Genomic DNA, 17396 nt, shown 5'->3' with positions numbered 1-17396 from the left:
ATAAGAACAGTCTGTATTTGTTTTCAGTGTTTTAAAAAATCGTCTGTGTATATGTGTATTGTTCTGTCTTCATGAGTAAGCTGCAAAGTAGTGCCCAGGGTTTCAGACTGAGCACAGAAAGCAGCCTCTTCATGGAGTCAGAGTCAAAGCTGTGCAGTTCCCTTGGGAGAGCTGTCCTCAATGCTGATCTGGTTAGGAGGCAGGTTGAAGACCCAGTGCATGACATGAATGTCAGCCTCCCTTAAGATGCATGTTTGCAGACTTGCTTCTGGGGCGTCTAGTAAAGGGGCAAATCTCTGGCATTGTTGGTAATGAAGCAAATGTGTGGAAGCTTTCAGACTTAAATAAGGTGAAATTTGATAACAGGTGCAAGTCTAGGTCAGAGGTGACACAGCTGAGTGCTCACAAGTACATTTGCTGAAGAGCGTTGGCCAGGTGGAAGAGGGAAGCTGAAACACCCGTGTCCCGCCTAAGGACGTTCTCTGTTCATTACTAGCCAGTCACTGATGTTGGCATTGCCAGGCCTCCTGGTTTTGGGAAGGCGGTGGAACATGTGGGTTTTTATTCATCCTGTATCCACAAATCCTGTTCTAATAGTGTCTGTAACGAAAGGATCCAATCAAGGCACCCGTGTTAGATGCTGATTTACCCAGGCCCTTTAGTCTCCTCCATTCTAGGTGAATCTTTTTGTCTTTCCTGGATTTCTGTGACCTTAGCATTTTTGAAGACTACAATCCGGTCATTTTGTAGGTTGTATCTGTATTTGGAGAGTTTCTCATAATTAAGCCCAGTTATGCATTCTTGTCCTGGAGACATCGCAGAGGTATTGCTAATTCTTCTTGATGTGTTGTATCTAGTGGCATGTGTTAGCTTTTAATAGTGTTTGGCTACTTGATTAAAGTGATGTCTTCTTTAATCTTCTACCGTAAAGTGACTTTGTCTTTCATTTGTAATGAGTGTTTTATGAGGAGATAGTTTGAAAGCAAGTAAAATCTTATTCTTTATCTCAATTTCAGCCTGTTTCTGGCTAAAATGAATTACTGCGATAATGGTTGCCAAATGATGATTTTGTAATCTTTAGTTATTTGACATTTTACTCTCAGGGAGAACTTTCTGCTCTTCTACTTATTTATTCATTTATTTATTTATGCCAATGACTTTGAGGATTCCTTTTTGACTTAATGGGATATAACCCTGTCCTAGCATGATTCTCCCAGATTTTCCCACATTTGGCCAATGGGAGCCCCTTTAAGTTGGGTTTTATGTCTTTCTGACACATCCCCATCATTCTTTGAATACAAGATGTTTCAGGCTCAGTTTGTTCTTTCTCTGACCCAGCCCTAGGTTCAACCATTTCTCTAAGGAACACTGTTTGCCTTTTAATGGAGAATAGCATTTAGAAATCAAGATCAGAGTGTTAGATAAGTCCTGTTCTGGAGGCATCTCTCAGAGCGACAAAATACACAGATCTAGGAAATGTGCATGTGCGTGTAGGTGCATGTACACATGCACATTTATATATGTGTTTTTATATTCATCTGTGTTGAAAAGCAGACACCTATACTAGCACCTCCAACTGTAGCCCAAACCTATGGTTTAGGGCCAGCCCAGTGGTTCAGCTGGCTGGTGTTCTGCCTGTAAGCACTGGCATCCCATATGGTGTCGGTTCTTGTCCTGGCTGCTCCATTTCCCTTCCAGCTCCCTGCTTATGCCCTGGGAAAGCAGTGGAAGATGGCCCAAAGCCTTGAGATGCTACACATATGTGGGAGACCTGGAAGAACGTCCTGGTTCCTGACTTCAGATTGGCTCAGCTCTGGCCATTGCAGCCATTGGGGGAGTGAGCCAGCATATCATTTCTGTCTTCCCTTCTATCTGTAAATCTACCTTTTCAACGTAAACAAATAGATCTTTAAAAAGTTTAAAAAGCCAAACTATGGGTTCTTTCTAGTTTCCCCCTTTCTCTCTCTGTCCTCTCTTTCTTTATGTGTGTGGTGTGTATCTCCTTTTCAATAGTGAAAAAATCTACCTCCTGTTATCTGCAACTATTGATTTATTTATCCAGTTCCCTTGAATGTAATCAACCTTGACCCTGCTGAGCCACTGCCATGCTTAAATCACCTCCATGTACTACCTCCAAGCTGTCTTCTTACCCTCCCTGTCATCATCCTTTTATGGGACCTGGCTGTCATTGGGAAGGTCTCATTTTTTAGTGCTGGTCAAGTAATTAAATTTTTTTTAAAAAAGCTATTTATATTTTAAGAAGCTATATATAAAATATATGTATCTATACATATGTATATATGTGTGTATGTACACACACACTGACCAGGGCCGGAACACATGGAAGCCAGGAACCTAGTATCCAGGTCTCCCATGTGGGTAGTTGGGCCCCAGGTACTTGGGTCTTCTGCCGCTTTTCCAGGAAACCAGATCAGAAGTTGAACAGCTGGGACTTGAACCACGACTTTGCTATAAGATATTGGCATTGCTTCACTCAGTATTTCCTAGTGCTGACATTAATAGTCTTTCCTTGCTGGGATTCAGAATAAAATGTCCTAGTCAAAAGGAAGATTTAAGAAGAAGAAAGGTGATTTTTTTTTTTTTTTAAAGAATAGCTCTCTTGGAAGGACAAGAGTAATGACAAATGTGTTGGGTACCAGATTCCAGCTTACCTCGCACTCTTGCCAATCTATTCATGTTGACCAAGTTGTAAGAGATGAAAAGCCTCTTGGAATAGGACCTTCCCTCTCCCTCTCATTCTTGTTGGGGAGAGGATCGTGGTAGGTTTGTCACTGGAATGCTGCTGTCTGGTGACACAGGCCACCTCCAGGAGACCAGCATGGGCTGTTTGCATTTCACAAGAATTCAGGGGATGGCTGCTTTCCACCTGCTCCAAAATTCTCCGTAGGAGAAAGATAGGGATGTGTAGGCTGGGTTTACTCATGGCAGAGTGGAAGGCTGCAAGTTAAAAAATGACAGCTCCTAAAGTTTCTGGAAAAATCTTCGATTCTTCTCAAATGTAGACACAGTGCTCCTTAAACTCTTGTTCTTCTGCCGTACATGCATGGTCAACATTTCTTTTTGTCCACATCCTTTCTCCTGGCCTTGTGTTTGTTTATTTTAGTGTTTTGGGTTTGGATTTTTTTTTTTCTCACTTGGCTTTCTTTGGCTGTTGTGTATTTCTGTTACAGGGAATTAGGGAGCGGAGATAGTGGGTGGGTGAGAAGAAATAGAGAAGAGGAAAATTTTAAATGCTGACCTTTAATGTGGTAAAAATTCATGTTGACTTCATAGTCTGGGTAAGCATATGTAAATAATTTGTAAATCATATGAAAATAAACTTGTGGCCTTTCAGTTTTTTTTCACACACTTTGGATATGCCTCTTGGGAAAAGCACTTTAGGGAAGGGTGATATGGTAATAGTGGTATGTAAACAGGGGTTGATATTTACCATCATCATTTGCCTCAAGTGTCCTTGTGTTGATATTGAACATCACTGGAAAGTTTTCTTTCTCTAGTGACTTCCTCTAGAGGAACGTAGATTTTATACTTTGGTCTTCTTTTGACAGTAGTCCAGGATATTCCATTGCTGCTCTGTTTTCAGTGGGCTCTGTGTTTAATCCCTCTCTTTTGCCTCCTCGCCACAGGCAGGGACTAGGCTCTTGTGCTGGGCCCCTCGTGTTCATGTTGTTCTGTATTATCTGCTGTTCATGCTGCCATATCTGTTCTTATACAGAAAATCTTATGAGCTAGTTCTGTTCTCTTAATAGATGAGAGTTCTAATCCTACATATTGCTGTTCTGTTCCCCCGCCCGCTGGAAATTTCTGTTTAATTTTATTAGCCAGGCACAGTGTAGACTCTCAGGAGGTGTTTCTTGGCCAGGGAATGCCTGCGCCATCATCCACAGCCTTGTGCACACTGTTCATTCCCCAGGTTGTGAATCCTCTGAGTTTTCATCTTCCTGTCTGTGTATGGTTCTGTATAAGACCATCAGTTTTGGAATCAGGGTGAACTTGGGAAAGTTGCTTAATCTTCCTCAGTCACTTTTAGTGTTGACAAAATCTGTCCTCAAAATGAACTCTGACATTATGTATTTTATAGGATTGCTATAGGAGGTAGGGGCACTCCACGTCTGTTAGTGACTGGTGTCAGTGCCCGGTTTTGTTCTGCGCCACCTTGAAATCCTGTGCCTAGCATTTAACCTCTGTCCTTTCCATCAGGTTTGCCACTGTGCGTTATGATCAAGGAGCCAAGAATATTCGGAACCAGTTCATGCACCTGACGAACTACAGTGTGAATAAGAAGAGTGGAGACTATGTCAGGTACTGGCCCTGCCTGAGCCTGAGATCAGGGAAGTCAAGTTCAGTTGTATGTCATAGAGGCAGAAAGGTAACACACTGCACTGGAGAGTGTTTTAAGAGTTACAACATGCACGGGGCAGCTGTGGGGAGCTGTGGCAATGGGACGTTGTTTTGAAGTTCTGTGGTTCCTCTTGCTTGTTCAGTTGTCATGTCACTGCTTCTCCCAGAGTTGTGTCTTGGGCATTGTCTCCCTTCACTTTTGACTTAGGGGTGGGGATTTAATAGACATTTGGAACTTTTTAGAAAGCAACAAATGAGGTCATTTCAGTGCTTGGCAAAACAGCCAAAGTTTTAAACTTTCTTGCACCCTTGGATCCAGCCATTCCATTTCTAGGAATGTAGCCTTAAGAAATAAAGGGTGCATACACAGGACTCAGAGAAAGAACACTTGTTATTCTGTGCTGGGGGGGGGGGTGTGGAAGAATTGCGTGACCAGGAAGCATACGTGGCTTAATTTTTTACTTAAATCTGTGAGATACCTAAAGCTGTTTATTTTTGCGGACAGTGGAGGAAATAGAAGACTATGATATGTACCAAAATGTTAACCATGTGTAGCCATAGTGGGTGAGGTTGTGTTCTTTGTTTTCTCCTGTGTGCTTTTAGATTTTTTTTTTCTAAAACAAAATGCGCTTATGAGCAGGGGAATAAAAGAAAAAAATTAAGGAAAGAAATGAGGCCATCTCAGAAAAGGATCCTGTGGAAAGGAGTAACAGCCCAGCTGTGTGGAAATATTCTTTGCTCTGTTTTCTTTCATCCCAATAATTTTGCCACAAAGTGGAAAAATAGAAAAGAAACCCAAACAGTTCCTTTCTACTCAGACTAAAAATAGGCACCTAACAGGTCCAAGGGAAGACGGCAAAGGCAGCAGTGTGGAAGTGATTGAGCAGTTGCTGAGGCCACATAGATTTCATTAAGTGTCCTGTGACCTGTAGTTGAATCGGTTAAACAGCAAAAAAGTGTGATTGGTGGAGGCTGGGCTGTGGCAGGGAATGAGGGGGCAGTTGTATAATGCAATTTCCAGGTTGCAAGACACCCCGAGCCCCTATGGCGGGTGGTCTGCCCATTGGCCGCTCCATGGCTATGGCAGAGGTTTGCTTCACTCTCACTGTTGTTTTAGGCTATTTCCCCTTCCAAAGCCATCAGGAAAGCCGTGTCTACCGCCCAAAGAGGAGGCAACTTGCTTCTGGTGCTAAAGCAATTCCATGTGGGATCAGCATATTAAAATCCTCTGCTGTCTTAGCACACTAACCCAGCTCAGTTCCATGCTGGTCTCAAAGTGGGTATTTTATCGACCCCTGTGACATTTATCTTAAATGCTAACTCTGTGTCCCCCAAATATTTCAATCTGCTCATTTATTTTAACTTTTTAAATTTGTTTACATTCTTCCACTGGTTACTTCTCCTTTTTCATAATGTATAATTTGGTTAAGAAAGAATTTGTCTTTCCCCCATTCGCTCCAGTAAAACAAAATCTATGTATTTTCAATTCCACTAAAGAAATTGATACAAAGGAACACATCATACACACACGCACCAAGGAGAAGTAGGCAAGTAGAATTCACCAAAGTGAATTTTTTTTTTTTTAGTGAAGATTGAAAGGGCAAGAAGAGTGTTTTAAAAATACCTTGTTTCTGTAGGCGGGCCGGCCTTGTCGTGTGTATGAACTTGAGTCTTGATCTGTTTCAGTTGTGATGATCCAGAAGTGGAGGATTATGGGAACAAATGGAGCATGAGTGCTATGCTTCGGTACCTGAAGCAAGAGGGCCGGGATACAACCGGTGAGTAGCGGTGTGGTTCTACTTGCTGTCACTTTTTCCAGTGACTTACAAGTTGTTGGGAATAGTCTCCTCCTGACTCCTCCCCGAGTTCGCTTTTCCTCATTTCTTGTTGTGAAAGGTCTAACTTTTCCCTTTACTCTAGAGTGAATTTATCCTTAAAGATTGAACTGCTAACTAGGATACTGTTAGTTTCTTACCCAGCAAACTTCCCATCATGTTAATGGGCCCCGAGTTCAAATCTTTCCAGGTGAATCACTCTCACTCCTGTTGTTGAGGTGGAGCTGGGAATGGGTGACGTGGAGTCAGCACAGAGCATGAAATCAACATGAGCGCTGCTGCTGAGTCTGGAGCAGAGTGGAGAACCATGTGCCCAAGGAGCGCAGCTCTGCCTAAAGTGAAAAGAGTGGGGAGGAAGTGTGAGAAGGGCAGTGGGGCTCCTCCGGCGTCTTGTGTCTGTCTTTGGTCATAGGAGGGCACTGGAGTATGTCTCCCCGTGCTGGCATTCCTGTAGCATCCTCTTGGAGGGTACACCCTTAGATGAGCACCCTTACTTTTGTAATTATATTGTGGTCTGGAACCCAGTCCATATGTGCTATCCATAAGACATCTGTAAGGACTTAGGTTGAGCCTCAAGTCTACCACTAATGATAACTGTGAAATGCATATTATGTCACTATAAATATTTGCAGAATTGAAGACTCTAATATTTCTTCATCCATTAAAAATGATTTTTTGTTGTGTTTTGTAGCGTTGATGGCCCATGTAGAAGACCTGATCATTAAGACCATCATCTCTGCTGAGCTCGCCATAGCTACGGCCTGTAAGACCTTTGTCCCTCATCGCAGCAGCTGCTTTGGTAAGGAGACTCAAGAAGCTGAACGTGTCTTGCAGATAGGTTCTTGGGAAGTTGGATTGGGAGACTCAGTGACTCTACAGGAGAAGGTGATGTGCAATGAGCTTGCTTTTCTATCTTTCTGAGCTTAAATGGAATATGCATATCCCAGCAAGAGGTCAGTGGTACACCTAGGTGGACGTCCCCCCAAAGGTAGCAGGACATATGGGGAGCAGGGATTGGAACTCAAGTGTGGGTGTCTGTCAGGGCAGTCAGCAAAAGTCTGCAACCAACTGTGCAAGGCTCCAGCACTAACAAGTATATTCCTTAGTTCTTTGGCAGCCAGACTGGGAACTGTTCCAGGAAGCTCTGGCTGGTACCAGTGTGTGCTTTCTCCCCCATTTTCCAAGGTCTCCTTTTTGTTTTAGTGTTCTTCCTGGTGGGCTCCTCCCCTCTCTACTTCTTTCAACTGGGTTCCTCCCCTACTCCTCTTTCTTCTCTTTTGCTTTCCACCTTCCTTCTCTTCTGCTTCGCCCCCAAGTAGCCTGACTGCACAAAGACAAATCAACAAACAGACCACAACTACTGGACCAGGAAACATGTTACCTGTGGACGCACCAGGTGCGCCTGCAGCGCTCAGCGGGCCTGTGTATGTAGGCCCTCCGCTCAGCTATGAACTTGTAAACGATCGCTGGTACAAACGTCTGTAATATGACTCTGGCTTTCAGCAGATCTTAATCTGTGATATAAAGCACAGTAGGGCCGTTGGTGGGGAGGGTGATTGTAGCTGCATGATGCAGGTTGGTAAGGCTGGAAGTGTCACGGCATGGTCAGGAAGCAGAGTGACAGGGCAGTGAGGAGCATGAGCTTCTGCACCTGATAGCTTTGGCTTGGACCCATGAGCCTCTCTGACTCCTTTTTTGACATTTCTCAGAAGCAAGTTCCTCCTGTCCTCTCAACTATAGAACGGTAGTAGTGCTGGTGTCTACCTGCTAAGGGTGCCGTGAAGATCTGTGAGGTGATGCACGGTGTGATGTCCAGTCCTTAAGACATGCCAATAAAGATGACTTTTTATTGTGTTTGTAATTAGACAGTATAGTTCTTGATCTCTAGTAGATTATCATAACAGTCTGAATTTGACGGGCACTACACAAAAGGAATTGTTGAGGTTTGAAAGTTTTAAGTAATGAATTCTTAAGTCCTAATTCTTTAAGACTGTGGTCTTAAGTACTGGTCAGACATCTTTGATCTGAAAATTCAAAGTCCCCCTCCTTAAGGGATGTTCAACCAGTAAGGTGTGTTCACACATTTCAAAATCTGAACGTTTTCCAAGTATGTAGGGTAGGAGATGCCCAGCCTGTAGTGTACTAGCAACTTGGTGTGACCTTTATGACCACTGAGCATCTGATCCCAGCTGATTTTGTGGAATTCCATTTCTGTCTTTTTTTTTTCTTTAAGATTTAAAAAATTTTATTTAAATTCTCATTGACAGAGAGAGAGAGAGAGATAAGAGAGAGAGAGAAGGAGAATCTTTTAAGATTTATTTTTATTTTTGTTGGAAAGGCGGATATACAGAGAGGAGAGACAGAGAGGAAGATCTTCTATCCGATGATTCACTCCCCAAGTGAGTGCAAAGGCCAGTCCTGCACCGGTCCAAAGCCAGGAGCCTCTTCTGGGTCTCCCACACGGGTGCAGGGTCCCAAAGCTTTGGGCCATCCTCAACTGCTTTCCTGGGCCACAGGCAGGGAGCTAGAAGGGAAGAGGGGCCGCCAGGACTAGAACTGGCGCCCATATGGGATCCCGGGCATGCAAGGCGAGGACCTTAACCACTGCACCATCACGTCGGGCCCAAGAAGGAGAATCTTCTATCTGCTGGTTCACTCCTCAAATGTAGCAATGGCTAGGGTTGGGTCAAGCTAGGGCCAAGAGACAGACACTTAATTTGAGTCTCCTACATGGGTGGCAGGGGCCCAAATCCTTGACTGTCTTCTGCTGCTTTCCCAGTCAAATTAGCAGGAAGCTGATTCCGAAGTGGTGAAGCTGGGATTAAACTAGCACTCTGATATGGGATGCTGGCATTGGTTCAACTGTGGCTTAACCTCCTGCACCACAATTCCAAGCTGTTCTGTTTGTTTGCCTTTATATCTTACATTCTAACTGAATGGTACCATAGCTCTGAGTATTCCATGCTTTTGTCTCTCAACGCCAAGTTCTGTCCATCTAGAACATTCTCTTCCTATTTGCATTGTACATTCCTATTTCTATATGGATTTCATTTGAGTCATTTCCTGTCATATTGTGATGACTTATTTACATGTGTATTTTCCACCAGTCTGTGAGCTTATCTGTTTTTACAGTGTTTATACGTTATTTTTAACTACTTGAAAAACAGAGTGATGTACACAAACACACAGAGGAAGAGAGAGATTTTCCATTTGCTTATTCATTCCCCACATGCCCAAAATAACCAGTCTGGGTCAGGCTCAAGTCAGGAGCCCAAAATTCCATCTGATCTTTTACAAAGGGTAGCAGTGAACTGCCAACTGCTGCTTCATGGGTACATTAGCAGGAGGCCACATCAGAAGCAGAGTAGTGAGGGACTAGAAGTGGGGGCACTCTTATTGGATTTTGGTGTCTCAATTCCAGGGCTCAACCAACTGAACCACAAACTGTCTTTGAATTCTTAATAGTTAATTATTATGTCTCCCTTTCCCACATTACCCTTTGTCTGCCAGACTCAATCATTTGTCATTTCCCTGACCTTGCCAGGTTCTTCCCTAACCCTGTGCTTTTGTTTCTGCTTTATCCTGGGTCTTGCCTTTGTCATGTCACTATTCCTTTGAAGATCAAGTCAAGTATCACTGTTTAGGTGACATTTTTCTTGGTCATTCCAGTCAGAGTTAGCCTTCCCTAACCCTGGTACTGTGTTCACAACCTTGGAATAGTACCTGCCTGCTCCCCTCCCTTGTATCCGTTCATGATGTACTCGCCCTTTTGGAGTGGAAGCCTCTTGAGGACAGGACGCTGACTCTGGTTTTTGCCCCTGCAGTGTGTAGTAGCATCCTCGCTGTTAGAGGCTGTTCAGGAAGCTGTAGTTGATGAGTGGTTAGCACATGATTTCCTTGCTTTCTGGTGGCCTGACAGTTGGCTTCCCAGTGAATCTGGTGACTTTGGAGCTTTAGAATGGCTGCCTACTGTTTGAGCATGGGTCAAAACCATCCTGGAAGTGAGAGTTTCTTTGCTGCATCTGCTTGCCTCTTAGATGGCAGCTCTCAGCATAAAACTTTTTCTTCTAAATAGTTAATCACAATTTTTTTATTTCCTTTTCCATTTGTTTTGTTGCATGAATGTCTTTGAAAAGGAATTGATTAAACTTCATGGCAATAGGTAGCTGTAGTATGTAAGAAACAGTGCCTTTTTCTGACCCCCTAAGAACATTTATTCTGCCACAAGGCTTCTGTTTCCCTCCCTACTTATGTTTGATTTTAATAAACTGAGAGTGCATCTGGAGTTTTTTAAGTTGTTGACTGTTTTCTTGGCTTTTGTGGTTCTGATTCTGCTTCCTGTCAGCCCTGGGATTTTGTGTGCCTCATGAGATGTGAATGCGTATACGTGAGTGCATTTGTGTGAGTCTCTCAGCCTCCCACGGATGCCTAGCCTTCCCTGGGGTTTAAGTCACAAGGAGTAAGCTTGTTTTTAAAATTTGTTTTAGAGTAAATAAGATTTGAGAGCTTCCCAGAAGCTTTTGGCTAAAACAGAGCATTAGTGCTTTTAGGGAAGACAGTAGCCTGGCGATGAGATTCACTGTGTTCTTTAGGTGGTTGTCTCTGTTATCTAGAAATCTCTGCCAGGAGTGTGACATTACTGGTTGAGTGTTGCTGCCTTAGCATTTCCCTCCAACCTAGTTCCTCATTCGTTCATTACAAAAAAATTTTTTTTTCTTCATTTATTAACTTTCTCTTAGTTCCTACTGTGTCCAGAATTGTAGTTTGGTCTTTCATCCATGCTTTTACCACCAACATCATCCAAGCCACATTTGACATGGGATGAGAAACATACATAAACTCACACGGTTTTAATCACCCTAGGGATTTTTTTAGGCTGTCTGAAACTCAGCCACCTAATCCTCTTTTCATTGATGTTGTGCCCCTTTGAGAATAATTAGTTCAGACCTACAAGTGAAGCCCTAAGCAATTAGCCTATGCCCCAGCATCCAGACTGGAAAGCGGAAGGTCTTGGCCGGACCAGGGAGACCACAGAGGGGAACTGGGCTGCAGAGATGGATGTGGGCAGCACTCTAACCATAGCACTGTAGACTTGGACAATTTTTGATGCCTTCCCCAATTAAACAGATTTTTGACAAGCTTTTTTGCTGTCCAACTCTGTGAAACGTGAAATAATATGTTCACCAACAGCCCTTTGAATGTGCTTAGGAAATTGGCACCATGAGATAACTGGCTAAGAGAAAAGCTTTTGTGACCAACTGGGGAAAAACAGCCAGAAACAGCAGGAGGTTAGCTGTCCTTTCAGACCCACAAGCTAAAGGGGTGATAATGGCCTTATTTGTGTGTGTGTGTGTGTGTGTGTGTGAGAGAGAGAGAGAGACAGAGAGAAAGAGAGAAATGAGGCTGAAATGTTGAGCCCTAACAGTCTGGGCTCTCATGGACCAGGTGTGGGCCACCTGTGACCTGACTGGCCTGGTCTGTTGTAATCAGGGAACAGTGGCATGGTTGCTCAGGACGAACCATGCCAGTACTTCTTTGCTCTGCTGCTGTCACCCTTGAGCATTTCACTGGGACAGCTGACATGGTTAAGGGGAAGGTAACCCATAAATAATTGGTGAAACAAGGAACGTGGGCAGCATGCGAAATTCCCAACGCTGCAGAGTGCTAGACTAGCAACAACAAATAACTGAAGGCAGTCTGTTTCCTTTTTGAAATCATCTCCTTTTCTGACGTGTTTCTTACTCCTGTTTAGAAGGGAAGGGAGGTTTGCCGTAGAAAGGACTTATCTGGACAAGATCTACTGTTTGTCAAGCAAGCATTATTTCCTTTAGTGAGTTTAGCTTTACTGGTTGCTGCCTTTTTATCCCTCAACAATTTTGTTGGTATTTACTACTGACCATATACCACAAGCCCATTTGTCTTATCGACAAGGGAAAAAGGATTCAGAAAACTTAAATAAATTGTCCAGGTCAGGCAGCTAATAAAAAGCAAAGCCAAGTTTGGGAGCCAGGACTCTCAGACCGTCTCTCCACTCACAAAGATGAGTTCTGACGAGTCTCCCTGCTTGTGCCCACCTCCCCCATCTTTTCTTCCGTTCTGTTTTAATTTGACCTAAGGCTGTAGAGGTCAGAATTACCACAAAGGGAATACTGCACAATATTATTAGTTCACTTAAAATCCTCCAGGAGCTATACTGATATTACTGTCTTGCTGGGCCCGTCTACTGCCTATCTGTACGTGAGTTTTGTGTTTGCATATTTAGAAAAAAATTTGATGGCCCTAGAGAGAGTTTTGTTTCAGGGAAATGATTTAGGAGGGAAGTGGAATGTAATGATAATAGACGCTTATTGCGTGACCCAACAATCCCACTTACAGATATGTACCCAGGAGAAATGGAACATTCCAGACACCTGTACACACACTCTTGCAGCAGTGTTACTCAAAATCACCCAGAATTGGAAACAATCCCAATATCCATCAGCTGTCAAAAGGATAAATCGAATGTGTTTGTCCGTTTCATGTATAATAATGAAGAGGAGTGAGCTACACTGCTTATGCGTATAACAGAGACACACAACTAAGTGAAGGAAGCGGAGACCACATACTTAGTTTGTTCCATTTAGTTGGCTTTCTGGAAAAGCAGAATGCTGAAAAAAAAAAAAAACTCATGATTCCTGGTCGGGGTAGAAATCACAGAGAAGCATGTGTACTGTTTTTTTTTTTTTTAAAGATTTATTTTTATTATTATTTTTTTTATTGGAAAGCCGGATATACAGAGAGGAGAGACAGAGAGGCAGATCTTCCGTCTGATGATTCACTCCCCAAGTGAGCGCAACGGGCCGATACTATGCCGATCCAAAGCCAGGAGCCTCTTCTGGGTCTCCCATGTGGGTGCAGGGTCCCAAAGCTTTGGGCCGTCCTCGACTGCTTTCCTGGGCCACAGGCAGGGAGCTGGATGGGAAGCGGGGCTGCCGGGATATAACCGGCGCCCATATGGGACTCCGGGCGTGCAAGGCGAGGACCTTAACCACTGCGCCACTGCGCCGGGCCCGCATGTGTACTGTTTTTGATAAACTGTCATGTGCAAATAACTATAATATGCCAAAGTGTATCAGACTGTATACTTTAACAGGGTGAATGTTACTGTATGTAAATTCATTATACTTCACAAACATAAACCTTAAACCTGCCTTAGAGCATAAAATCATAATCGATGAACCTCAGAAACATGTTGAGTGAAAGAAATCAGATTCCACAAATTATCTACTCTGTGATACTGTGTGAAATTCTAGAATTGAGAAAGCTGATACATGATGAAGAACAGTGGTTGTGAAGGGGGTGCAAGTAAGATACAGGGTGTGTATCAGGAAGGGGGTAAGGTTGTCTCTGGGCTGGTTGAAGTCTTCCTGTAGGTTGAGAAGAATGTGGGTTATATGAATGTATCCATTTATCAAAGCTCATCCAATCTTACATTTAAGACCCACGAATCTTTGTGTCTAAGCTATCTAAGGAAACAGAGAAGATAGGCTGGCCAAAAAAGGGTGGCAGGGCAACAGGAGAGGGAGAAAGAGATGGTAAGGGATGGCAGGGGAGGTAGTTTGCTTTGGTGACACACTGCATTTAGGAGATGATGAAGAGGTTATTTCTGGCTTTTGAGTTTCGTGGATGGATTGCCGTTTCCCAGAATGAAGGATAACAGCCAGACACCCCTGGGGAAACAAGTCAGAGTTGTTTGTGGCACACCTGTGGGGGTCTTCTAGTGAAGATGTCTTGAAGGAAGCTGGAAGTATGGGTTTGGTATCCTAGAGACTCTTGACTAAAGATACTGATCTGAGCATCAGCATCATAATATTAATTGCAACCACGCAAATACATGTGGTTGTTCAACAGGAGGAGCAGAGTTGAGGAGGGAATAATAGCCAAGGATTCCTCCCTGAGCAAAGCTTCCAGTGGAAAGAGCAGCATCAGAAGAGAGCAGTGTCTCAGGATTCAAGGGAGAGCTTTCCAGGCATTAGGGGCTGGTCAACACTTTGGGATGCTTGGGCTTAGTGGTCATTGGTGATCATGGCCAGAACAGTCAGTTATTAGAGAGTGAAAGCAGAAACAAATTCTTCTGGGTTGGGGAATGAGCAGGTATTTACGAACGTTCAGACAGCTAAATGTGGATTGTTCATTGCAGAAGCTCTGTGTAAAGAAATGAGGGATGAAGGTGCAACCAAAAGCTTGGAGGGGAAGTTAGGCTACTTACCTCCAACCAGTCTAATTTTTAATTTGTTTTGGTTTGGCTGGGGCCTGAGGGAAGGAAATACCAAGGAAATTGGTCCTGAGGAAATACTGTTGAATAAGGTAAATAGAATCATCCTTTGAAAAAAATAGTTGCTCTTCTGTCATGAGAAGACAACACAGAGGAACAAAGAAAGGAACTGGCAAGTGGAAAAGCCAGCTTGCCTGTCCCCCATAGTGACAGGGACACTCATTTGTGTCCCTCTGCATGCTGTGTATTTGAAACTCTAGGTGCCATTGCCACAGCATACTGCTTGAAAAGGTGAAGTTTGCTCTTCTCAGTACAGCCCATCCTTATCTTTGCAGATCTTCAATGTCCGTAGAAAAGGCCACTCAGTAAAAACAGGTTTTATAAGTACTGTGGTGGCCTGCCAAGGACCACAAATTAATGAAGTTGAAGTAGTTATTGTAATAGATACATTCAGTACCCAAGTCATCTGTCCATCTCAGGTGGCCCCTAGGTCACAGCCTTTTTGGTAACCTAGGTTTAGGCTTTGTAGTTTGTTGTGATGCTGTCACACACCATTAAATAAGAGCTGGATGCTAGTACAGATGGAATTAGATATTTGCCTCTCTCTTCTGGTGGGTTTTTTTTCCCCCCTTCATTTTGGGAAAACTTTATTTGAGATTAAGAAGAGAAAGCAAGTGAGCAAATGAACACTCCTGCTGCTGGTTCACTCCCCTGGTGCCTATAAACAGCTGCTGGCTGGGGCTGGACCAGGAGCCAGAATTGACTTGTTTCTTTATAAGGTTTATTTATTTACTTGCTTACTTAAAGGAGAAAGTGTGATGTGCCTCCTGGGCGGCAGGAACTGAAGCACTTGAATCACCGCTGTTGCCTCCCAGGAAGCCAGGATTAAGAGCCAGAGCCAAACTGGAGCACTTGATGTGGGTTGTGTGTTAGCCGATGTCATAAGCACTGTGCCAACATCTGCTCCGGAGCTTTGAGTGTGTAGGTTGGTTAGTGCAGACAGGTTTTACTTACTTGAGTGAAAGTCGATTTAACATCTTAACTAAAGTTCATTTTCTCCTTCTCACCTCCCAGAACACTGGTTGGCAGCCTGTCAACTGCATTTCTTGGCCTTTGCCTCTGATTTGTGGATATAGTTAAGTAAACAGGAGGTGTTTAAAGAGTGGATCTCATTGATTATTCATTTCATTTATGGCTGATCCTGCAAACCTGATCAATTTGTGTTCCTGCTCTTTTAATAGTATCATGTTATGACATAATTGTTTCCTGTGCTTCAGCTTTTAAAAAGAGAATATAATTTTTCCTGAATCAACATGTTTGTTTGCTTGTACAATGTTAATGTGCATTTGGGGATTTTTGTAGTTTCCTTTTAGATATATTATTTGATACTGTATGATAAAACTTTTTTCATGGCTTAAAGGGAAAGCATTCTGTGGCATTACTGAGGACGAGGTAAGATATTCAGATGAATGTTTTGGCTGTAAAAGTGATGTATTTGTTGCCAAAAGAAAATAGATGGGGGAATCTTCCTTTTCTTTGAATTTTAAAGTATGGGTAATATGTAAATTTTGTGTGATTACCTGAGGGTGAATCCCATCTCAAAGTCTGCTGTAGTTTGTGATTATGTTTATATATTAACTGGAATGTGGAATAATTAGTAAGGGAGCCAGCTTGTTTCACGGAAACATTTCGGGAGAGGTTTGGAATATGCATGTCTTGCTCTCTCAGGTCACGGCATTCGTGGTGCAGTGCCATACTGCACGGGGAGGATCTGGCTCTCCGAGCACTGAGACACTGACAGTGATTAATGAGGAGGGGAGGGGGAACCAGAGAGTGCTGGCAGACTCAGAGAAATCACGTCCCTGAGCGCCTCTGCGTCAAGTCACGAGGACTCTTTATTCCCATTCTTGGCACTCCATCATACCTTCCCAACCTGGGGTGTTCTCAGAGATAATTTTGTGGGCCATCTTTTTAGAAGTGTACATTTATCTTCCTAGATTTTTTTTTAAGGTATTGGGAAATGAAAAAAAAAAGCTTGGAGTAAGGAAATTGGTTTTAGAATTAATTTCTAGAAATCTTTAATTACATTCTCTGGGTGTTTGATCCAACGATAAGGAAGGTAGTCTTCTTCTTGCAGAAAAGATGTAAGCATTTGGACGGACGTGGGGAGACATTTTGGGTGGTGACTTCTGTAAGTCTCATGTATCTTTAGCAAGCACTGCTCACTCCTGTGATTTTTGTGCAGAGGATCTCATTAATGGCACAAAGAGTTGCAAAGGAAAGTTTTTGTTCCTGCACTTGTGAAACAAAATCAGGCATTCTAGGGGAACAGTCTGCTCGTGGGTCTCCCTTTGCTCCTGGTAAGAGTTGTGAAGCAGGAGAAGAGATCAGTAAAGAGTTAGAAGCCATGGAAATGGCATCTCTGGCTAGCTTCCTTCCTAACTAACATTAGCAGTGCAAGAGGACCCTCTCACAGTCCTCCTTCGCTACCACTGGCTTGCTTTCTCTTTTCTCTGCTCTCTGTGTTGGACCACTGTGTGTTTTGTTTTCTCATCACAGGAGAGGGAAAAAGAATAAATGTGTTTTACCTGCAGATGTCTTCTTGACCTAGGTTGCAAAAGCAAGATCTTGATTTAAAAAAAGTGATGGAAGGATCCCCAGGGTATGACTTCAGCACAGTCTCTTTTCAGAGTGGTGGTGGTGGGAGGGTGGCTCAGACAGCCTGCAGCACAAAGTATTGCTGATATCGAATGTGCTTGCTTCATCCTCTCCCCAACATTTTGTTAATGCATAAGCACAGCAGAATCGTGCGTATGGACTCTTTCAGAGTCAAGTCACTTTCTGTATAGCAGTTAAGAGCATCAGTACAGTGAATTATGGAAATTTTTATCTAAATATCCATTTATTCGAAAGGAGAGAGAGGAAGAATTTCCATCTGCTGACTC

General features: G+C 43.2%; 1 protein-coding gene across 2 annotated transcripts in view; it reads left to right on the top strand.

Moving 5' to 3' along the window:
* The window catches only part of TTLL5 (tubulin tyrosine ligase like 5), a 213114-nt gene that overhangs the window by 35227 nt on the left and 160491 nt on the right, over window positions 1-17396 (top strand). For both annotated transcript variants that reach the window (XM_040975261.1, XM_040975259.1), the window contains exons 10-12: window positions 4222-4323; window positions 6049-6140; window positions 6889-6996. In XM_040975261.1, coding sequence (XP_040831195.1) covers window positions 4222-4323; window positions 6049-6140; window positions 6889-6996 — 302 coding nt within the window. The remainder of the gene's footprint in view (window positions 1-4221; window positions 4324-6048; window positions 6141-6888; window positions 6997-17396) is intronic.

This window comes from Ochotona curzoniae, unplaced genomic scaffold (genome assembly GCF_017591425.1).
Source record: "Ochotona curzoniae isolate NIBS_2020 unplaced genomic scaffold, NIBS_Ocur_1.0 contig_2688, whole genome shotgun sequence".
Classification (NCBI taxonomy): Eukaryota; Metazoa; Chordata; class Mammalia; order Lagomorpha; family Ochotonidae; genus Ochotona; species Ochotona curzoniae.
This window is presented reverse-complemented; position numbering and strand designations above follow the sequence as displayed.